A 24,371-nucleotide genomic window follows, 5' to 3' on the forward strand; every position below is an offset into this window, starting at 1 on the left:
TGAAAAGTCTTGCTCTATATATGTGTATTTATTTATTTAAAATATGTAAACTAAACCCCCCCAAGTAAATCCTGCGTTTGCAGGACTTGCGAACGCCCATGCAAATGGATCCTTTGCACCATCCCGTCGCTGGCTGCCGATGTCCGTTGTAGCCGTCCGACGCGACTGCGCATTGCAGTGCATGCGCAGTTCAGATCTGATCGCCCGCTGTGCGAAATCGCACAGTAGCGATCAGATCTGAATTAAGCCCATGGATTCCAGTAACAATTGTCTTGATATTGCTTCATGTAATGTCAGTAATTCATGTTGCTTCCTATTGCATTCCATACGGCTAGCCAGCCAGTCAGAAGTCAGGGAGGTGTAATAAATGCAGGACACATGTGACTTCCTACTGGAGAGAATGCTTAGAGTAAAGCGAAAGTACCTGGAGAGAAACAGCTATTTACAGCTTGTATTCCATCCCTACACCAGCACAGGATATAGCACAGCAGGAACTTTTCATGTAAATATTTAAATGAAAGGATCTTTTTAGACTGAAGCCTTATATTAAATAGCTAATCTTTTTAATTTTTAAATTCTAATATTTCACATCTACAAAATCCTATTACTTTTATTTATTTTTTTACTCAATGTGGGTGTGTTATACAATATGCAATAAACATATTTGAACCTTTTTACCATAAGGCTGCAAATCTACATCGTACAGAGTTGACAGCAATGTATAGCAAACTGCACTGTATACATTGGTATATATTTTTTGGAGCAGACCACAGATGCTCCTCAGAGTACAACTCTATTTAATGGGCTTTATTGCAAGATATAATAAAAAAAAAAAGAAGATACTCATTTATTTTTAAAGACTATATGAGTATAAAGTTGCAGATATGAAAATCAAGTCGGACAATTTCTGTGAAGCAACGACAGCGTATGAGACACTGGAAAATGTAAGTATGGCTATATTACATATAGATTCTACTGTTTAGTCCTTTATGCATTTTTAGAACAGTCTTTGTAAACAACTGCGGTTAGTACCGAATGTTAAATTATACTTACCTACTCTCCCGGAAGTTGTGGGAGACTCCTGATTTTTTTGAGAGTCCCCCGCACCGCCAGAAGAGTGACTGGTTTCTGGCATAACATCTGCTTCCTAGTGAAGCGGGCAGGATGTGGGAGAAAACATTGGGAATTGCAGCTCTGTTTGAGGGGGCGGGGCTAAATGATGTGAATTGGTGTCATTTAGCTCCGTCCCTTTCCCTTGGACCTGCGAATCACATCATTTTGCTGATAAAGCGGCGGGTCCGAATGACGTGCCAGCCAGGCCCCACCCCCTGAAGATGCCTGCAGAGTCTCCTCTCAAGGGCTTCTCCTGGAGAGGAGTCCAAGAATGTAGTTAAGTACAGTGTTAATATGTCCAGTCATTCATATTTTTGCTCCTTATCACAAAATGTATAATAAAATACTTTACAAATTGTCACGGACTGGTGATACTCACAGGGGCATAGCCAGAACTTTCTGGGCCCCATAGTAACATATTGAAGGGGCCCAGCAATTTATGGGATCCCAAACAGCATGGATGTACTGGGGGAAGATCATGTCAAACAAATCTTATTGACTTTTTTGACTGGATGACTGAAGTAATTGATAAAGGGGGGCCATAGATATAGCTTATCTAGACTTTAGTAAAGCTTTTAACACTGTCCCAAATCGCAGACTGTTCAATAAACTTGAAAGCATACTTAGATGGTTGAATTGATAAGAGCTTGTTTGCCAGATAGAAAACAGAGAGTTGTAGGGGTTGGGTAGAATATGCCGGCTGTCCGGATGCCGGTGGGTGGTCAAAATCCCGTCCTAAATCCCGATAGTCTGAATTCTGACAGGGGAAGGTAAGTACTCACCTTCCTTCCAATGACCCCCTAACCCTCCCTCTCCGCAGCCTAAACCTAAACCTCCCTTACCCGCAACCTAACCCTCCCCGGTGGCGCCTAACCCTAACTCCCCCCCTCCGCAGCCTAAACCTAACCCTCCCTCACCCGCAGCCTAACCCTAACCCTCCCCGGTGGTGCCTAACCCTAACTCCCCCTCACCGCAGGCTAAACCTAATCCCCCCGGGCTGCAGCCTAACCCTAGTATTTTAGAGACCAGCACCGGGCTCATGGACCGGTCCTGGTTCCAAAAATACGGAGAGGAAGGGGGGGGGGGGAGTACATAATTTTCATTGTGCATCTTACTGTGTGGCATAATGTGAATTTTGGATCATACCGTGTTGCATAATGTGAATTGTGGATCATACCGTGTGGCATATGTGAATTTTGGATCATACTGTGTGGCATATGTGAATTTTGGATCATACTGTGTGGCATAATGTGAATTTTGGATCATACCGTGTTGCATAATGTGAACTGTGGATCATACCGTGTGGCATATGTGAATTTTGGATCATACTGTGTGGCATATGTGAATTGTGGATCATACTGTGTGGCATATGTGAATTTTGGATCATACTGTGTGGCATATGTGAATTTTGGATCATACTGTGTGGCATATGTGAATTTTGGATCATACTGTGTGGCATAAAGTGAATTTTGGATCATACTGTGTGGCATATTGTGAATTTTGGCTCATTCTGTGTGGCGTAATGTGATTTTTGGCTCATTCATTGTGGCATAATGTGTATCGAGTTCCCTCTGTGCGCTATGCGTGGTATAAATGTGAACAAGATTGTGCTACTGTATGGAGTAATTTGCATTGGTCCTATTGTCTGACCACGCCCCACCTGTTTTTTTGCGGCGTGCGACTTCATACTGTATTGTCCCTTTATTAAGTATGGGAGAGAGGGAGCAAATTTATAATTTGCAGGAGGGCGCTGAACACCCTTGCACCGGCCCTGAGCCTGGCATCATGATTTAGTGACTGACACAAAAACCAGAGTAGAGGAGCCTCAGTTGCCCCAGATTACTATACAGGTGTGCATGCCGATCCGAGTCTCCTCCATCACTCGTCGGTCCCGGGCTTTGCAGCTTCTGTGTCGGCTTCTCTGCATGCACATTGATCGTGGAGTGGGTAAAGTTAGTTCTTCACTCACAGCATACTCCCAATCTCTCTCTTCCCTCTCCCTCCCCCCTCTCTCTCTACCTCTTTCTTCCTTCCCCTCTCTCTCACCCTCACCCTCCTACTCTTTATCTCTCCCTCTCCTAGCATTCTTTCCTCAGCTCTCATGTTAAACCCCGTTTCTCTGACGTCCTAAGTGGATGCTGGGGACTCCGTCAGGACCATGGGGACCAGCGGCTCCGCAGGAGACAGGGCACAAAACCAAAGCTTTAGGATCAGGTGGTGTGCACTGGCTCCTCCCCCTATGACCCTCCTCCAAGCCTCAGTTAGGTTTTTGTGCCCGTCCGAGCAGGGTGCAATCTAGGTGGCTCTCTTAAGGAGCTGCTTAGAAAAAGTTTTTAGGTTTCTTATTTTCAGTGAGTCCTGCTGGCAACAGGCTCACTGCATCGAGGGACTTAGGGGAGAGAAGTTCAACTCACCTGCGTGCAGGATGGATTGGCTTCTTAGGCTACTGGACACCATTAGCTCCAGAGGGAGTCGGAACACAGGTCTCACCCTGGGGTTCGTCCCGGAGCCGCGCCGCCGACCCCCCTTGCAGATGCTGAAGATTGAAGGTCCAGAAACCGGCGGCAGAAGGCTTTTCAGTCTTCATGAAGGTAGCGCACAGCACTGCAGCTGTGCGCCATTGTTGTCACACACTTCACACCAACGGTCACGGAGGGTGCAGGGCGTTGCTGGGGGCGCCCTGGGCAGCAATGTATAATACCTTATTCTGGCTAAAAATACATCACATATAGCCCCTGGAGGCTATATGGATGTATTTAACCCCTGCCAGGTCTCAGAAAAACGGGAGAAGAAGCCCGCCGAAAAGGGGGCGGGGCCTATTCTCCTCAGCACACAGCGCCATTTTCCCTCACAGAAATGCTGGTGGGAAGGCTCCCAGGCTCTCCCCTGCACTGCACTACAGAAACAGGGTTAAAACAGAGAGGGGGGGCACTTATTTGGCGATATGTATATATATATATTAAAATGCTATAAGGGAAAAACACTTATATAAAGGTTGTCCCTGTATAATATAGCGTTTTTGGTGTGTGCTGGCAAACTCTCCCTCTGTCTCCCCAAAGGGCTAGTGGGGTCCTGTCCTCTATCAGAGCATTCCCTGTGTGTGTGCTGTGTGTCGGTACTTGTGTGTCGACATGTATGAGGACGATGTTGGTGAGGAGGCGGAGCAATTGCCGGTAATGGTGATGTCACTCTCTAGGGAGTCGACCCTGGAATGGATGGCTTATTTAAGGAATTACGTGATAATATCAACACGCTGCAAGGTCGGTTGACGACATGAGACGGCCGGCAAACCAATTAGTACCTGTCCAGGCGTCTAAAACACCGTCAGGGGCGTTAAAACGTCCTTTTACCTCAGTCGGTCGACACAGACACAGACACGGACACTGACTCCAGTGTCGACGGTGAAGAAACAAACGTATTTTCCTTTAGGGCCACACGTTACTTGTTAAGGGCAATGAAGGAGATGTTACATATTTCTGATACTACAAGTACCACAAAAAAGGGTATTATGTGGAGTGTGAAAAAACTACATGTGGTTTTTCCTGAATCAGATAAATTAAATGAAGTGTGTGATGATGCGTGGGTTTCCCCCGATAGAAAATTATTGGCGGTATACCCTTTCCCGCCAGAAGTTATGGCGCGTTGGGAAACACACCTTAGGGTGGATAAGGCGCTCACACGCTTATAAAAACAAGTGGCGTTACCGTCTCCAGATATGGACGCCCTCAAGGAGCCAACTGATAGGAGGTTGGAAAATATCCTAAAAAGTATATACACACATACTGGTGTTATACTGCGACCAGCGATCGCCTCAGCCTGGATGGGCAGCGCTGGGGTGGCTTGGTCGGATTCCCTGACTGGAAATATTGATACCCTTGACAGGGACAGTATTTTATTGACTATAGAGCATTTAAAAGATGCATTTCTATATATGCGAAACTCTGGCATCAAGAGTAAGTGCGATGTCCATATCTGCCAGACGATGTTTATGGACACGACAGTGGTCAGGTGATGCAGATTCCAAACGGCACATGGAAGTATTGCCGTATAAAGGGGAGGAGTTATTTGGGGTCGGTCCATCGGACCTGGTGGCCACGGCAACAGCTAGAAAATCCACCTTTTTTACCCCAAGTCACATCTCAGCAGAAAAAGACATAGTCTTTTCAGCCTCAGTCCATTTCGTCCCCATAATATCTGCCCAGGGATAGAGGTAAGGGAAGAAGACTGCAGCAGGCAGCCCATTCCCAGGAACAGAAGCCTTCCACCGCTTCTGCCAAGTCCTCAGCATGACGCTGGGGCCATACAAACAGGTGCGGTGGGGGGTCGTCTCAAGAGTTTCAGCACGCAGTGGGCTCACTCGCAAGTGGACCCCTGGATCCTACAAGTAGTATCCCAGGGGTACAGATTGGAGATTCGAGACGTCTCCCCCTCGCAGGTTCCTGAAGTTTGCTTTACCAACGTCTACCTCCGACAGGGAGGCAGTATTGGAAACAATTCACAAGCTGTATTCCCAGCAGGTGATAATCAAAGTACCCCTCCTACAACAAGTAAAGGGGTATTATTCCACACTATATTGTGGTACTGAAGCCAGACGGCTCGGTGAGACCTATTCTAAATGGAGTCACTCAGAGCAGTGATAGCGAACCAGGAAGAAGGGGACTATATGGTGTCCCTGGACATCAAGGATGCTTACCTCCATGTCCAAATTTGCCCTTCTCACAAAGGGTACCTCAGGTTCGTGGTACAAAACTGTCACTATCAGTTTCAGACGCTGCCGTTTGGATTGTCCACGGCACCCCGGGTCTTTACCAAGGTAATGGCCGAAATGATGATTCTTCTTCAAAGAAAAGGCGTCTTAATTATCCCTTACTTGGACGATCTCCTGATAAGGGCAAGGTCCAGAGAACAGTTGGAGGTCTGAGTAGCACTATCTCAAGTAGTTCTACGACAGCACGGGTGGATTCTAAATATTCCAAAATTGCAGCTGTCTCCGACGACACGTCTGCTGTCCCTAGGGATGATTCTGGACACAGTCCAGAAAAAGGTGTTTCTCCCGGAGGAGAAAGCCAGGGAGTTATCCGAGCTAGTCAGGAACCTCCAAAAACCAGGAAAAGTGTCAGTGCATCATGGCACAAGGGTCCTGGGAAAAATGGTGGCTTCTTACGAAGCGATTCCATTCGGCAGATTTCACGCAAGAACTTTTCAGTGGGATCTGCTGGACAAATGGTCCGGATCGCATCTTCAGATGCATCAGCGGATAACCCTGTCTCCAAGGACAAGGGTGTCTCTTCTGTGGTGGCTGCAGAGTGCTCATCTACTAAAGGGCCACAGTTATGCATTCAGGACTGGGTCCTGGTGACCACGGATTCCAGCTTGAAAGGCTGGGGAGCAGTCACACAGGGAAAAAATTTCCAGGGAGTGTGATCAAGTCTGGGGACTTCTCTCCGCATAAATATACTGGAGCTAAGAGCAATTTACAATGCTCTAAGCTTAACAAGACCTCTGCTTCAAGGTCAACCGGTATTGATCCAGTGGGACAACATCACGGCAGTCGCCCACGTAAACAGACAGGGCGGCACAAGAAGCAGGAGGACAATGGCAGAAACTGCAAGGATTCTTCGCTGGGCGGAAAATCATGTGATAGCACTGTCAGCAGTTTTCATTCCGGGAGTGGACAACTGGGAAGCAGACTTCCTCAGCACGACCTCCACCCGGGAGAGTGGGGACTTCATCGAGAAGTTTTTTTTCCACATGATTGTGCACCGTTGGGAAAGACCAAAGGTGGACATGATGGCGTCCCGCCTGAACAAAAAACTGGACAGGTATTGCGCCAGGTCAAGAGACCCTCAGGCAATAGCTGTGGACGTTCTGGTAACACCATGGGTGTACCAGTCGGTGTATGTGTTCCCTCCTCTGCTTCTCATACCAAAGGTACTGAGAATTATAAGACGTAGAGGAGTAAGAACTATACTCGTGGCTCCGAATGGGCCAAGAAAGACTTGGTACCCGGAACTTCAAGAGATGCTCACAGAGGACTCAGGGCCTCTGCCGATAAGAAGGGACTTGCTTCAGCAAGTACCATGTCTGTTCCAAGACTTACCGCGGCTGCGTTTGACGGCATGGCGGTTGAACGCCGGATCCTAAGGGAAAAAGGCATTCCGGAAGAGGTCATTCCTACCCTGGTCAAAGCCAGGAAGGAGGTGACCGCACAACATTATCACCACATGTGGCGAAAATATGTTGCGTGGTGTGAGGCCAGGAAGGCCCCACGAAGAAATTTCAACTCGGTCGATTCCTGCATTTCCTGCAAACAGGAGTGTCTATGGGCCTCAAATTGGGGTCCATTAAGGTTCAAATTTCGGCCCTGTCGATTTTCTTCCAGAAAGAATTGGTTTCAGTTCCTGAAGTCCAGAAATTTGACAAGGGAGTACTGCATATACAACCCCCTTTTGTGCCTCCAGTGGCACTGTGGGATCTCAACGTAGTCCTGGGATTCCTCAAATCACGTTGGTTTAAACCGCTCAAATCTGTGGTTTTGAAATATCTCACATGGAAAGTGACCATGATGTTGGCCCTGGCCTCGGCCAGGCGAGTGTCAGAATTGGCGGCTTTGTCTCACAAAAGCCCATATCTGATTGTCCATTCGGACAGGGCAGAGCTGCGGACTCGTCCCCAGTTTCTCCCTAAGGTGGTGTCAGCGTTTCATCTGAACCAGCTTATTGTGGTACCTGCGGCTACTGGAGACTTGGAGGACTCCCAAGTTGCTAGATGTTGTCAGGGCCCTGAAAATATAGATTTCCAGGACGGCTGGAGTCAGGAAAACTGACTTGCTGTTATCCTGTATGCACCCAAAAAACTGGGTGCTCTTGCTTCTAAGCAGACGATTGCTAGTTGAATGTGTAGTACAATTCAACTTGCACATTCTGTGGCAGGACTGCCACAGCCAAAATATATAAATGCCCATTCCACAAGGAAGGTGGGCTCATCTTGGGCGACTGCCCGAGGGGTCTCGGCTTTACAACTTTGCCGAGCTGCTACTTGGTCAGGGGCACACCCTGGCTGAGGAGGACCTGGAGTTCTCTCACTCGGTGCTGCAGAGTCATCCGCACTCTCCCGCCCGTTTGGGAGCTTTGGTATAATCCCCATGGTCCTGACGGAGTCCCCAGCATCCACTTAGGACGTCAGAGAAAATAAGATTTTACTTACCGATAAATCTATTTCTCGTAGTCCGTAGTGGATGCTGGGCGCCCATCCCAAGTGCGGATTGTCTGCAATACTTGTATATAGTTATTGTTACAAAAAAATCGGGTTGTTATTGTTGTGAGCCGTCTGTTCAGAGGCTCCTACGTTTGTCATACTGTTAACTGGGTTTAGATCACAAGTTATACGGTGTGATTGGTGTGGCTGGTATGAGTCTTACCCGGGATTCAATATCCTTCCTTATTGTGTACGCTCGTCCGGGCACAGTATCCTAGCTGAGGCTTGGAGGAGGGTCATAGGGGGAGGAGCCAGTGCACACCACCTGATCCTAAAGCTTTGGTTTTGTGCCCTGTCTCCTGCGGAGCCGCTGGTCCCCATGGTCCTGACGGAGTCCCCAGCATCCACTACGGACTACGAGAAATAGATTTATCGGTAAGTAAAATCTTATTTTTTTTTTCTGCTTGTTTCCCCCACTAATAGTTTCCCTTCATGTCCCAGTGAATGCTTTCAACCCAATTTACCCCCTTTACTCCCTCCTACAGAGACCTAACATGCCCTCTGCTTCCACCCTCTTACCCTCCCTGTCACCCACTGCCTCTCCCCATCACTGTCTGTCTCTACCTGCCACCCTCTCCCTGTCACCCACTGCCTCTCCCTTTCACCTACTCTCCATCACCTCTGCCTCTCCCTGTAACCCATTGCTTGTCATCCTCTTCCAGTCTCCCTCTCACCATCACCCACTGCCTCTCTTTCTCCCACTCTCCATCACCCTCTGCCTCACCGTCACTCTATGCTTCTCCCTGTAACCCTCTGCTAGTCACCCTCCCCTGTCCCCTATCACCCACTGCTTCTCCGTTTCACCCACTCTTCATCACCTTCTCCCTGTCACCCAATGATTCTCCCTGTCACCCTCTGCTTATCAGCCTCTCCCCATCTCCCTCACTCCCTCCCCCTCTCCCTGTTATACTCAGCACCTACGTTCAATCCTCTCCCTGTCATCCTTTTCTTTTCCGTCATCCTCTGCTTGTCACCATCTCCCCATCACTCTCACCCTCTCTCTCTGCCCATCACCCGCTCTCCTTCACTCTCTGCCTATCTCTGTCACCCACTGCTTGTCACCCTCTCTCTCTATCTCTCTCTCTCCGTCACTCTCTTCCTTCACTCTCTGCCTCTTCTTCACCCACTGCTTGTCACCCTCTCTCTCTCCTGTCACCAACTGCCATGTGGCATATTGTGACCTTGGGGTGGGACGGAAAAGAGTGGTCCAAAGCATATTTTTGCACCTGGGTCTACCATTCACAAGTTCCGCCGCTGTGTGTCCTCATACACTGTTGCTTAAGTCATGGCAAATATCCCCTTTCAAAATGCCAGGTCCCAGGCAACTCAGCCATGCAGAGCCCCTTTCTCGCTCAAAATGTGTCTTATTCCCATAAATAAATTACACTGGGGGGGCGTGGCCTGGCTGTGAATGCGGGAGGTCGTGCAGCACTTGAGCTCCTGCCCTAGTAGCAGTTCTAACTACTCAAAACAGCGAACAAATTAGAAATTACCTACCCTTTACCTGCTTGAGCTCCCCCAGCACTGAGTGAGGTGGTTGCGGAGCCGGCGGGTGCCTCCTGGACCCGTGCGGGTTGCGGCCTACCCTGCCAGTGGAAGCCGGGACCTCGAGTCTGGAGCTGCCCCGGACCGGAAGTGCGGTGCCCTGCGGCGGAGAACCTCACCGGAGATATCCTCTCCATCCCTGGAGCCCCCACATATCTCTCCTTACCTCCGTGAGTCTCCCCCCCCCGCTGGGCTGCTACGAGCGGCGGCTCCCCGCGGGCCCGGCGTCTAACTCCGTGTGCAGGAGAGCGCGGCGCCGATCACGTGGTGCCGCTCCCGGGACCGGACGCGGCCGCCGCTGCCTCCAGCACTCGCCGCACACCATCTGAGGCCCCACACAAGCTGCTGGGACGTCCACTAATACCACCACCGAGCTTTATCCGCGGACTGGGGCTGCATGAGGCAGTCATACAGGCACTGGAGGGTGTGAGCCTGGCGGCGCCATCTTGACTCCTGGAAAGGTGCCCACGTAAGTCCCCATCCTCTACCGACCACCGCCAGACTGCCCCAGCTCCCTCACAGGGACCCTCTGTACCTACCTGCATCTGCTGTGGGGGACCCGCGGAGTCGGGGAGTGCTTTTAAGCACTCCTGCGGATTGCGGCCTTCCCCCCGGCCTAAAGCCTGGGGCTCGAGTTTGGAGCTGGGCCGGATCGACGGGCCGGGACAGACGTCTCGAAGAAGCTCGTCGCCTCTCTCCCTTCTCCCCCGTGCCCTCTATCAACCCTGACGTGGATCCGGAGGGCGATCTGACCAGCTGAGGCCTCCTGTGTCCCTGCACGGAGCACGGCGCTAGCTCCGGCGGAGGCGCCCGGAGCTCGAACTGCGGACCCGCTGGCCGGAGGGAGCCGGGATCGAGGTCGGGCGACGGGGTAAGTCAAGAGTATATCTCCCCCTGCGCCCCTTGCCCTGCGACCCGATCCCTGGTGCTGCGGCGAGCTGCGGCCTACTCCGTGGGCCGGAGCCGGGGCCGCAGGTTTGACGCCAGCCCGCCCGCGAGCCTCAGACCCGACCTACCTACGTTGGGATCCCCCACAAGCACCGGAAAGGCCCTTCCCTTCTGCTCTCCACACAACATACCACCCCCAAGCTAGCTCTGCCATTGCTGGTTGCTGGGGACTCCCCAGAGAAGCACCGCACCTACCCTCCGTCCCCTCTCAGCTACCATCCCCATAGGGTTCAGACGTGCTGCTGGCCTCCGACCCTGCAAAAGACCCGGCCTACCTCTGCATTGGGGCTCATCACAGCTTATTCCGGACCCTGCCGGTGGACTCCCCTCCCGCTACTGGCTGCAGACCTCCCTCACCGCTGAGTGGTGCTGCCCCCCGGTCACTGGCTGGTCCGTGCCCGGAGCACGCCTCCGCGATTCCTGGTCGGTGGAGGCCCTACGGGAGTCCCCCTCTCAACCCCGGATATCTACCCTCCGGGCCCTCCACGGGTCACCCCCATGGACCGGACACAGATAACTACAATATAATGCACCCGTAATGCTCTCGGCCTGCCTTCCCCGGTCCTGAGTCTCACCGCTGGAGCGCCGCCGCCAGCATCTCCCCTGCTGTCTATCCCCCCCTCCCTACTCCCACGATGACCAGAGGTAATAAAAAATCCCAGGGGTCCGATCTTACACCATTCCTAACCAAAAAAAACACCCCGGCCATGAACAAGTCTGATACTCCCGGGCCCTCCCAGGCCCCTTCCGAATCGGAAGCCGAGGAAGACGATCATACGCCCCTTACCCGCAGAGACTTCCTCTCCCTCCTTAAGGAGATGCGGGATATCAAATCCTCAGTCCAAGCTCTACACTCCCTCAAATCAGATATCGCTGACATCGGCTCCAGAACTGACCAACTCGAAAGAAGGGTCGAGGAGGTGGTAACGTTCCAGCAAACGGTTGAAACCGACCTTCACCAAATCCGCCAGGATGTCGCCCACCTTAAGGAGGAGCATGAAGATCAAGACAACAGAGCAAGGAGAAATAATTTGCGGATCCGGGGTATCCCCGAGGAGGTCGAGCCTACTCACCTTGAGCTCTACCTCAAACGCCTCTTTGCACACCTATCGCCTGACACCCCTGAGGAACATCTCCTCCTGGACCGGGCCCACAGGGCCCTGCGGCCCCGCTCCCAGGACTCCTCCCAGCCCAGAGATGTCATTCTCCGACTACATTACTTCACGGCAAAGGAAGCCGTCATGAGGGAGGCCCGAAGATTAGGATCCGTGACTTTCCAAAACACCCCGCTTCAAATTTTTCAGGACTTATCCCCGCTCACTCTAGCTAAACGTAGGGACTTTAAACCCATTACCTCCCTACTCTCCCGCCACAACGTGAAGTACCGCTGGGGTTTCCCTTTCCGGATCCTCGTATGGCACCAAGGGAAACTTCTCACAGCCAAAGATCAATCAGAGGCCCAAACGCTCCTCTCCAGGCTGGGCATCTCCACCCCTGACCAAGATGCTCACCCGCCGCGCTTCCCGCCGCGGTCACAACGGGACACACCCCAATCTCCTCGCTCAGAATGGATCACGGTCCCATCTTCCGTGACCTCCCAAGCTCCACCTCCAGTTACCTAAGAACTCTCATCCCTCTACACAACCGCTTTTCACACAAAAATGGGGCGACCACCCCTGGTCGCACTCTCCCAATAGAAATCTTACGCTACTTCAGGGTCTCCGTAACCTGATCTCTTGTTTCCTCAGTTGCTGTTTTACAAATGCTTTATTGTTGCCCCCTGTTGAAACGTTTCAATGTTGCGAATCTTAATGCCTAAATTACACTGATCAATTTGATATGTGACATTTGTACATCTGATCTGTGTGGGAATGAGTCTGATTCTGTATGCAAAGTGCTCTGATGTAGCAGTTGCAGCTTTTCTCCATTTTGTTTAATCTTTGACTCTGTAGATAGTATACTGTGAGTGGTGTTTTGCTTCACCTACAATGCAGTGAGCAAGTCTCCAGGATCTGGCCTCCACAGGCCGCAACCCCCAATTCAGTGTGAATTGCGTCATCATAGCCCTGCCCCCTCCCCCCACTTTACAATGCTGGTAATCTGTGCATTGTATAGCAGGGGGATGGCCAAGATGATGCAATCGCGCATCCACTCCCCTGTACCACCCACCTACAGTGATGCCACACCCTCTGTTGTGCCAAACTGGGGGCAGCCAGTTAGTTGGTAAGTATGCGCTAGGCTTAAGAGGACACATCTGCATGTGGCAAGTTTACATCATGCATTTCTTTTATCCAGTGACACAGAAAGCGTTTGCTTCTGGGCACAATGAGTAGCTGTACGGGAGAGGAGAATACTGGCATATTATTTAGACCTACTGCTTCACCGCCCCCTTCAGCAGGTGTTCTGTGACACCGGCGAGTCTTTTACCTTTAAGGTATGTTAGTACTCAGTCAGATCATCTGTTGGGGGCAGGATCAGATGTTTTTGTCTTTCGACACTGTGGCAGAACCTCAGCCACTGTCATTTACACTACAAATTTCCTAAACATTTTTGATAGAAAAATCTGCATTATAAGCAAATCTGCAAAGTAGTGGTAATAGAAGGAATGGAACCAGCTAAATTTTACTCATTTATAAAGATAATTATGCTACACCTAATCCCTAACCCTCCTTACCTGACCCTAATCATCCCCCCTTCGGAGCCTAACCCTCCCTGGGGGTGCCTAACCCTAACCCCACCTACCAGCAGCCTAACCCTAATCCTCCCTTCCTCGCAATCTAACCCTAAAACTCCCCGGTGGTGCCTAACCCTAACCCCCCTCCCCCAGCCTAACCCTCCCTTCCTCGCTGCCTAACCCTCCCCGGTGGTGCCAGACCCTGATCCCACCTCCCAGCAGCCTAACCCTAATCCTCCCTTCCTCGCAGACTAACCCTCCCTGGTGGTGCCTAACCCTTACCCCCCCTTCTCCGCAGCGTAACCATCCCTTCCTTGCAGCCTAACCCTAACACTCCCCCGGTGGTTCCTAACATCTCCCCGCAGCCTAACCCTTCCCCCCACCGCCTAAGCCTAACACCCCCCCCCCCCCCCCCCCCCCGACCTCCCTCCACGGCTTTCCTCTGTGGAGTGCCGGCAGTCCTTTGTTCGGGATCCATGGCGCCAGCATTCCAAGCAGTGCCGGGATTCCGGCATCGGTATTCTGACTGCTGGGATCCCGAATGCCAGCTTCCTGGCCGGATCCCCTGACATACTGTATACAGTATATGAGGTTTTCACATGGGTCAAAGTATTTTTCTAAAATTACACTTTGGAAACCACATTTTAATTTTCATTTAAAAAAATTCCACTCTTTAGATTTGTGTTAGTAATGTGCTGTTCAGAGAAACCCTGCAATGGATATTTCCTAAAGGGTTCATTTCTAACACTAAAATTTCCAAGTCATTCAGTTTAGATGGAAAAGTGCTAATGGGTTGTTTTGATGATGTTTAAATAGATTGCTTAATAAACTATTGTTATGTTAGATAGTATCTGACATGTATTCTCCCAGCAGGGTGCACATGCTGAGATAAATTCACTGAAAAAAAGAGAGAGAAATCGAGCTGCAGCTTACAAGAGCCGGCAAAGGCACACAGAGCGTGCAGACACTCTACACCAGGTACAAGATAGCTAGGCCAGAGGGTTCTTAGCCTAATTTGTGTAATCAGCATACTGTATCATACAGTTTCATGCCGTTCGTGTGTTCTATAATGTGAAAAAATGTTTTCAGTGATCTCCAAATGCGTATCACTTGTAAAAACTATGGGGGTCATTCAGACCCGAATGCTACGTCTGTACGCAGCGGCTGCATTCGGGTGGTCTGCGACCTTACACATTGCAGGCACATCCAGGAAGGATGCAACGGCAATGTGATTGACAGCGGCAGGGATTCGTAGGGGGGGAGGGCGGTTCACTGGGTGGCCACGTGGCATTGGGGGGTGTGACAGGCCAAACGGTGGTGTTCCGGGAGCATTTTCGGGGCTGCTGCGAGACGTCACATGCAGCCTCTCTGATTAAAAAAATGGCAGTGGGCCGCCTGACAGCGCAGCCAGGATGCGCTGCCAGGGGTCAACCTTAGTTCGATGTGTCCGCAATGTAATTGCGGACGCATCGGGAGGCGGGCCGTCACACATGCTGGGCAGCCTTGCCCTGTGCTGGGTGGCCCCCAGCATGTGAGGAGATGGACTCAGATCTGGCTGCGTATGCCGTAGCCGTCACCCCCAGAGGTTTAGCCATAGCTGACATCCCCGGAGGGTTAGCCCTAGCCGACACCCCTCGAGGGTTACGAATAGGGGAAAGGAGAGGGGTAAAGTACTTATCCCCGCCCAGTGTCAGGATTCTCACTGTCAGGATGCCATGGTCGGTCATGTGACCGCCAGCAACAAGTAGAACTTACTGAGCAACAGTGCATGGTTACGTCCCATAATGAATACTGGAGCCCTCTGAAAAAGATAAGAGGGCATGGCCTTGGGTTGCACTTCACCCTATTTTACATTTGGATTGCAGGTGTTGGCAAAAAATACTTTAACAGCAAATAGGTTTAAACAAGCTACAAAATAATAAATCGAGTCAATACCTACCCTATTAACAGGAAACTGCCTAAAATTAACATGTATAACCACAGATCTATATATAATATTGATATTATTAATAATGATTTAAATTTTTTTTATTTAAACCAGACAGGGTTAAAAATGTTTTTACTGTTTTAATTTCTGTATTGAAACAACAAAGCAGGTACACGTGTGTCCATTAGTTAAGAATAAAATGTAAACATTGCTGTAAGCTACAATGGGACAGGAACTGGTGTGAATGATACTCTCTCATAGGAGATCTATGTAATATGGCACTCTACAACCCCCTCTGCTATTACTTTGGTTCACCGAGTAGTTACCCATTTAGAATCCACATGCAAGAATTTTGTTTGTGGATTATAGTTCGGCATTTAATACGGTCATTCCAATATCTCTAGTGCGTAAGTTATCTCAGCTAGGTCTGAATCATTTTGGATGTAGATGGATCCTAGATTTTCTGACTAATAGGCCTCAGTCTGTCAGATTGCGTAGCTTTTTATCTAGTGAGTTTGTACTTAGTACGGTAATTCCTCAGGGATGCGTATTGAGCCCCCTGTTGTACTCCCTGTTTACTTACGATTGGAGTCAGTTCACATTATCAAATTCGCTGATGATATCGCAGTTGTAGGCCTAATTATACCCCTTTTCCAGGCTGCGACCCGTGCTACAGCCCCCTGCAGACAGCGCTCACCAACCCGGCAATTGCCGGGTTGGTGACGCGCTAGTGACGCGGCAGGGGCGGCGCTGGGATATCACATGATCTCCCAGCGCCGCCCTCCCTATGCACTGTGAATGGGAGCCGTGTCGCCTCGACACGGCTCCCGTTCACACTAGACAGCTAGCCGGGTTGAACACGTGTTCAACCCGGCTAGCTACCAGGGTAGGATTCCCGGATCACTTGATCCGGGAATTTGCCGGGGGACCCGTTTCCACTAGGGAAAAACACGGGTAAATGCGCGCCCCCGCGCATTTACCCGTGTGTTAAGGAGCTAGTGGAAAAGGGGTATAATAAGTGAGAATGATGAGTCAGAGTAAAGATCTGAGGTCTCTAGGTTGGAAGCTTGGAGTGAAATGAACCACTTCATTTAAAATGTAAAAAAACAACAACAAAGAAATGATAATAGATTTTAGGAAATTGCACAAACAGCCCCTCTGCCCATTAGTTTTAAATTGCCAAAAAGTGGAGACGGTCGAGTCTTTTACATTTTTGGGTACTAATATCTCCAAAGACTTGTCCTGGAGTGTCCACACACATTGTGTTATTAAAAAGGCCCAACAATGTTTGTTTTTATTGAGGAGAATGTGAATGTTGGGAGTATGTAAGGAAATCCTGGTTAATTTTTACTCGGCTATCTTAGAGAGTATCCTTACATACAAAATTGTGGTGTGGTTTGGTACCTGCACTGCAGCAGAACGTAAGTCTCTTCAGAGAGTGGTAAAAACTGCGAGCAGAACTATTGGAGTTAGCTTGCCCTGCATCCTGCATATATATAAAGAGAAGGCTTCTCACTACGGTGAAAAGCATCTTAGGAGACTTATCTCATCCAAATTTTTGGATGTTTCTGTGTTGCCATCTAATAGGCGTTATCGATCTATTCTTTGTCGGACTAGCCAGTTAAGGGGTAGTTTCTTCCCGACACCAATAAACATGTTAAATAGGACAAAATTATGATAAATGGGAGTGTTCTGGTTGGAGAGTTTATTATTATTATTATTATTATTATTATTATTATTCCATAAGAAAGAAATAATTGGTGAACACATGATAGAGAACAGTGAAACAATAGAGAACAGTATTCTTAAATTTAGAGCTCCCTCTGGTGGCTAAAGCTGGGCTTACACTATACAGTTGATATCTGGCTGGTTGGTAATGGATGAGAGCAAATGACAATTGACGGACAAAAACTGTTGTTCTTACAAATTGGTTAAATCCGTCATTTAACCGACAGATTTTGTCCATTTTCCAGTGTTTGGGAGCAAATGGTCGATTTGTCATTTGCTCTTATCCATTACCAGATTTTCATTCCAACCAGCCAGATCTGGCAGATGGTCTGGCAGATAATTGTATAGGGTATGCCCAGCTTTAGTTTTCAAACTATTGTTCACAGGAACCAAACATATGTTTTTATAGAAGTAGCTGATTCTATGATAATTTTCTTATGGATTTTATTACTTTTGTACACTATAAAGTTGCTGAGGGAAAGTTTAGACCACAAAGGAGCATGTATTCATTCAGCAACTCCCACAAACCTGCCGTTTTCATCTCAAAAATATTTCCAGGATCAGACCCTTTCTCACCCTTTCTACTAAGGGGTATATTTATTTAATTGATGTAGAATTACTGAAATTGCCAAAAAACGGGGCATTTTCGACCAAAAAAACCTGTCGAATTGGATTCAACAATTCAATACAGTACTTTTCGACAAAAAACCTGTCGTTTCATTTTCGACTTTTTGCTATTCGACAATTTCATGTCTGTAATGTTAAAAATGCGGCTTTTCGACAAAAGTATATTCAATTGAAGAATGTCAATTCGACAACAGAGCTTTTCGACAGTCATTTCGTCAATTTCATTGCACCTCCTTTTTCTGTCGTGAGCTGATAAGAAATTTTAATAACATGTATTTTTTGGTGCTTTTTGGATAGCTAATAGCATATCTATTTATATTTGAAGGGGTTATCAACTTGGTTTGTCTATTTATGACCCACAAGTATTATTTAAATGAGTTTTTAAAAGAATATTTTTTCCTTTATTTTGCTGAGGGAAATGTACCCATGATTCCACAGTTTTACCCAGGATACACTTCTCCAAAGCCACTCCTCTCTCCTCACTCCAAAACCAAATTGATCACTCTGCAGCTCCTCACTCTGCTCTGCAGGTTCACAAAATGGCTGCTGAGCACGCAGCAAACAAGCCCTATATAGGACTCCAAACGGCGGGAAGTCGAATCCAGGCCGCCCACTATTCGACGATTTGTCCGTTTTTCGACAGGGGGAGTGTCAAATCCGTTATTAATTGAATATGTCGAATTCATGGTCCCGGGTGGAGGGTTTTGCCTGTCGAATAGTGTCGAATCCAAAAACGATCGAATTCACGCCGGAATTCGACTTCAATTGAATATACCCCTAAAACCCTTATCCACTCACTGGTCATCTCCAGACTGGACTACTGGACTACTGTAATCTCCTCCTGACTGGCATTCCTGACAAATGCCTCTCTCCACTCCGAACTATCCTCAATGCTGCTGCCGGATTATCTTCCTCATCAAACGTACTACATCCACCTGCCCTCTCCTACAAGACCTTCACTGGCTTCCCTTCCATTTCAGAATCCAATCCAAACTTCTCACACTCACTTACAAAGCCCTCGCCCACTCCTCTCCCATTTACATCTCTGACTATATGATTACTGATTACTATATGATTACTGATTACATCTCTGACAACTGATTACTTCTTCCCACTCCTACCTCCAAGATTTTTCACATGCTGCTCTCTTTCTCTGGAATTCTCTACCTATCCCTCTTAGACTCTCCACCTCTCTACAAAACTTCAAATGGGCTCCCAAGACCCACTCCTTCACCAAACCCAGCCAAATCTCATCCTAACACTCTGTTCCACGCTCACTGTCTACCCCATCTGTGTCAACCCTGTCTGTCTACCCATCCCGTTAAGAGTGTAAGCTCTCATGAGCAGGGCCCTCAACCCTCATATGCTTATCCTTCTCTTACTTAAACCATATTTGACTGCACCAAATCGCACGCTTTTCTGCCACCATGAAACTTATTTCAGTTTCATCTGCTGATGCAACTATGTTTATTTACCCTGTACTTGTCTTATATTGGGGTATATTCAATTATTATTCAATTAGGATAGGATCCGACACTTCAATATTCAATATGTGGGCATTTCCGACAGGTTTTTGCCCGTTTTCGACAATGCCGATCCGACTTTGTTTAAAGCTCGGATTGGCATTGTCTAAAACGGGCCAAAAACCCGTCGGACAAAATGTGTGGCTCCGCAGCTAATCCTCCGATCCACTGTTTTCCGACAAGTTGGAATTTCCAACAAGTTGGAAAAACGGCACTGGACTTGAATAGGTTGAATCCAGATTCGACCTAAAAAAGTCGGAAAGTGCCGTTTTTCAGACAAGTCGGTAATTCCGACAATAATTTAATAGACCCCATTGTTTTCAACTGTAAGTCACAGTTTTCCTGTTTTGATTATTTGTTTATGTACTGTGTAATTGGGCACTGCGGAACCCCTGTGGCACCATATAAAGGAGAATAATAATAATAATAATAATAATAATAATATTTTATGTCTTTAGGAAATCACTGGAAGTTGCTTTGCTGGTGTTCTATATGATACACACATATATACACACATACAGTACATATCTATATATATATAAATATATAATATATATATATATATATATATATACACATAGAATTTGACAACAGATAAGAACCACTTGGCCCATCTAGTCTGCCCCTTTTCTATCCTTCAGGTAATCTCAACCCTTTTTAATCCTTAGTTCTTTGTAAGAGATTCATATGCCTATGCCAAGCATGTATAATTGCGTTATCTTTGCCTCTGCCACCTCTGCTGGGAGGCTATTCCACTTATCCACTACCCCAGGGGTGGCCAACCAGTCAGAGACAAAGAGCCAAAAAAGCTTGTTAGGTACGTCAAAGAGCCGACATCAAGCCGAAGGCGTGTTGCAAAAATGGGTTGTGACCTTGTGCCTGCTAGGCCACACCCCTGTTATAAAAGACAATGAAAATGCCAGATCCACATAAAATACATTTAAAAAGACACTTCCACATAAAATAATAAAAAAATCCAGATCCACATAACATATATTGAAAAAGCCATATTCACATAATATACTTCAGCTCCTCCGTGTGTCACTCCAGCCAGCTCCCCCATGTGTCACTCCAGTCAGCTCCCCCATGTGTCACTCCAGTCAGCTCCCCATTGTGTCTCTCCTGCCAGGATTCTCCTTTGTCACTCCAGCCAGGTCCCCATTGTGTCACTCTTGCCAGCACCCTCCTGTGTCACTCCAGTCAGCTCCCCCATTATGTCTCTCCTACCAGGATCTTTCTGTATCACTCCGGCCATCTCTCCCTTGTGTCACTACAGCCCAGTATCTGGCTCCCTCAGTTTTCAGTCGTCGTAGTGCTGCTGTGTGTCTGGTTGGAGTGTACCAGTTTCCAGGATCTGTTGTGGTGAGGTGACTGAGTGTCGGGAGCCACATTTGAATAAAGAAAGAGCCGCATGTGGCTCAAGAGCCACAGGTTGGCCACGGCTGCACTACCCTTTCTATTAAGTATTTTTTCTTTAAATTTCCCCTGAACCTCCCTCCCTCCAGTTTTATTGCATGTCCTCAAGTTCTAATACTTCTCTTACTTTAAAGAATGTTTCCCTCCTGTACCTTGTTAAAACCTTGGTATATATGATAATGTCTATCATGTCCTCCCTTTCTCTTCTCTGCTCCAAACTATACATGTTAAGATCTTTTAGTCTTTCCGGGAGGGGAGACACTTCAATGAGAACCCTGGTCTGCAGTGACTCATATTAGCCTCATACTGTACATATTTTCTCTCTGCAGGAGTTTGAAAGGCTAGAGAAGGACAATGCTGCCCTGCGCATAGAGATCCAGAAGCTGCAGCAAGACCAAGCATACTGGGCAAAGGTCTTACAGCAACATGAAGACACCTGCTTACTGCTCTCTCCTGACATCATTATGGAGCTTCTAAAACCAGGACCACCATTGTCGCCAAAAGAGATAGGACAAGTCATTGACATTTAAATATAATCTCTTTTTTTCTATACTGTTTATGGAAATACATAGAATTCAGAATGGGTAAAAATTGACACATTCCCTTCCCTCCCTCTGTAAAAGCCTAAAGTTTGGCAGTGAAGGTGAAACAGGTTGGATGTGGTGAGCTTTGGTTGAGACAGAGGTGTTTCCCATCACAATCTTCTTGTATCAGCCTGATAGGACCTTTTATCACTGTTCTGTGCTGCGGAGGACACTGTTTCTTCAATTATATAATTGTCAGTCTGTGGCTTATATCTTGTTTTTCCCCTTCTTCACAACACAGGTGGAGAGGTCACAATCTCTCATAAGATTGGCACACTGAAAAACCCTGTTTTCCCCCCAGCCATTTCATAACAGGTTATACACAGGGAATAAAAAGTTGCAGACTGATAATAAATGCATTATCTGATCCTAGTAAAACACACCTTAAAAACAACACAAGCCAAATGAGTTCATTCTTTTAAAAACAATGTGACAAACTGTACAGTAGATGTAGCTATCAAATCAACATCGTACCTATAAAAGGCAGGTACATTTTCTAGTTACCCCAACTAGTTATAGCTACAGATATCCATGCTTGCAAGAAAGGCATCTAATTGAATGGTAAACCCAATGAATTCCGTGTCCTGAGTACTCCTTACAGTAAATTTCCATTCTATGCTGATGATGTCCCAAAGTAAACCTATTAAAAGACTTGAGGTAGTGTTAGGCTTCTAGGATTTGGCCGTGCAGGGTGTTTGCAGACAGGCCAGATATTCAGGAACAGCTGCAGTTTGGCCGTGTAGGATGTTTGCAGACAGGTCAGATGTTCCGGATCAACTGTGGATTGGCCGTGCAGGATGTTTGCAGACAGGTCAGATATTCAGGAACAACTGCTGTTTGGCCGTGTAGAATGTTTGCAGACAGGTCAGATACTCAGGAACAAATGCGGCAGACAGGTGAAACCAGGATAATCTGGAATACAATGTAGAGCGACAAGGGCTTGCGCAGTAACTGAGGACTATAACCGACAGGTCCTGGCAGAGCTGAATGTCAGATAAAGGCTGAAGCACCCAATCACACAGCTCACCCAGCCAGGCCCTCTTCTAATGAATAATCCCGTGCAGCTGCAGCGCTGCACGTCCTTGCTGCCCAGATTTCCCTGCGGCTGCTAGGTGTCTCCATTGCCTAGCGACCAGCGGGAAGCCGCCGGCTGGAAGTAAATGGCTCTTCCGGTCACCTAGCAACAACCGGGACCCGAATAACAGACGAGCTTGGCTGCTCGTGACATGGGGATACTGCTAGATTTTTATTATGGGTTACACATCAGCAAGTATAAGATTTATTTAAGTTAACAATAGGTAAAAAGACTATAGAAGGATTATACAATTACTGTATCCAAGAAACAAGGTAGTCTGTATCATGGGGAAATGCATAGTCAATAGCATGTCCATCTAAAGATCTGAAATAAAATCTAAATGAATGCAATATGGAAATAAGATAAGCGGCTAAGCCATAAACAATATTGCATCAAACAGAATTGGGTGATATTTTGAGAAGCCTGCAGTAAATTTGCTGCTGTGATTGGACGTGCAGCTCAATGGTAAGAATGAGCATATTAAATGATATTCCATGCTCAGTAAGTGTATCAACATTTCCAAAACTACGTTCCTTAATAAATATTTCCAGAACTTCAGCTTTATTTTACAACTACAGTATAATTGCAGCTGAAGTAATTAATTAAGCTTTACTTTTTTTTACCATCACTCATGGGTGAGGTGATGTATTAATCCTTCAGAGAGATAACGTGAAGTTGCTTCTAGCTGTCATTTTACAGGATGTGCTAGAAAAATGACGGAAGCTGATTGATTGCAATGGGCAGCGACGTTCGGTGAGACCAGTGAATGGTGAGGCACTGGCTTATTGCAATGGTGCCCCCCCCCCCCCCCCAAGAAAGAAGCAATAAACAAAACATAGGGCTCCCCCTATTTAACCAATAGGCTGAACCAGCCAGGGGGGATAATGCCATAGCAGGGGAGACACTCAGTGTGGGGTCTCCCTGCCATAGCATTAAACTAAATGGGGTCCCCTTCCTGAGCAATGCTCCGAACCCCTGGTGGTGGTGGGTGCAGGGTTCATGTTATACTACTAATATTGTTGAACCACAAATGCCAGCATGCTCGGACATTAAGGGCCCGCTGGCACCCATAGTCCGCCTGTAAAGAAAATATTAAAATAAAAACACAACACCTAATGTTTTAATAGTTTTTTTAGCTGCACCTTCACCTGGAGGCAGCGGCCTTTAAGCAAATTTAGCACATCTACGATCAGTTTTTTTGACATGTGGGAGGACGCCCATCACATGGCTAGTCCGCCCTGCATGTCAGGCTCAACCCACCTGCACGGATGCAAAAGCATTGCACGGCGGCGATGGGTGCATAATGAGAGAAGGGTGCTGTTTAGCAAGATATAAGATGTTTAACCACTTAACTGACAATTTTTCCCCTCAAAAACCACTCTGAAATTGTAGTTTTTTTTAATGAGTGAATTATGTGAAGAACATTAATTTAACCCTATCCAAGATGATTTTAGTTAAAAAAAAAAAAAATTGTATTTTTTTGTTTTACATTATTTTCTCTCCAAATATTGAAACATCGATCTGGAACATCACGACCATCGGAACACCGGAAACATTGCGACTATCGCGGCATTCATTTTGAAAGCCAGGACAGCCTCCACGTATACAGGGAGGGTCTGGGGGTGCAGTAGCGGATCTTGCCACGGGCAAGCAGGACTTTTGCCCGGGGCGCCGCCTTCCGGAGGGCGCCGCACTATGGCAAGATCCGCCACTGTGCCCCCCGCAGTGCCCCACCCCCCGCTTTGAAGGGAACCAGACGCGTAGCGTCTAGTTTCCCTTCATGGAGAGGACCTTTTTTGTGCGGTGCGCGATGACGTCATCGCGCACCGCACAGCATAGTGGCACAGACACTAGGGGTCATAATTGACCTCTAGTGTCTATGCTGTTCTATGGGAGAGACGTAATAACGTCTCTCCCATAGATCGAGGAGAGGAGAAGAGCGGCGCCGGCGGAG

At 47.7% G+C, this 24,371-nt stretch overlaps 1 protein-coding gene across 1 annotated transcript; it reads left to right on the forward strand.

Moving 5' to 3' along the window:
• Positions 1–425: 425 nt before the first annotated feature.
• On the forward strand, positions 426–21,552 carry BATF2 (basic leucine zipper ATF-like transcription factor 2). The gene is made up of 3 exons (XM_063944830.1): positions 426–944; positions 14,411–14,515; positions 21,088–21,552. Exons 1-3 carry the CDS (start codon positions 885–887, stop codon positions 21,286–21,288), a joined length of 366 nt encoding a protein of 121 aa, XP_063800900.1. The 5' UTR covers positions 426–884; the 3' UTR covers positions 21,289–21,552.
• Positions 21,553–24,371: the final 2,819 nt, after the last annotated feature.

Source organism: Pseudophryne corroboree, chromosome 11, assembly GCF_028390025.1.
Source record: "Pseudophryne corroboree isolate aPseCor3 chromosome 11, aPseCor3.hap2, whole genome shotgun sequence".
Classification (NCBI taxonomy): domain Eukaryota; kingdom Metazoa; phylum Chordata; class Amphibia; order Anura; family Myobatrachidae; genus Pseudophryne; species Pseudophryne corroboree.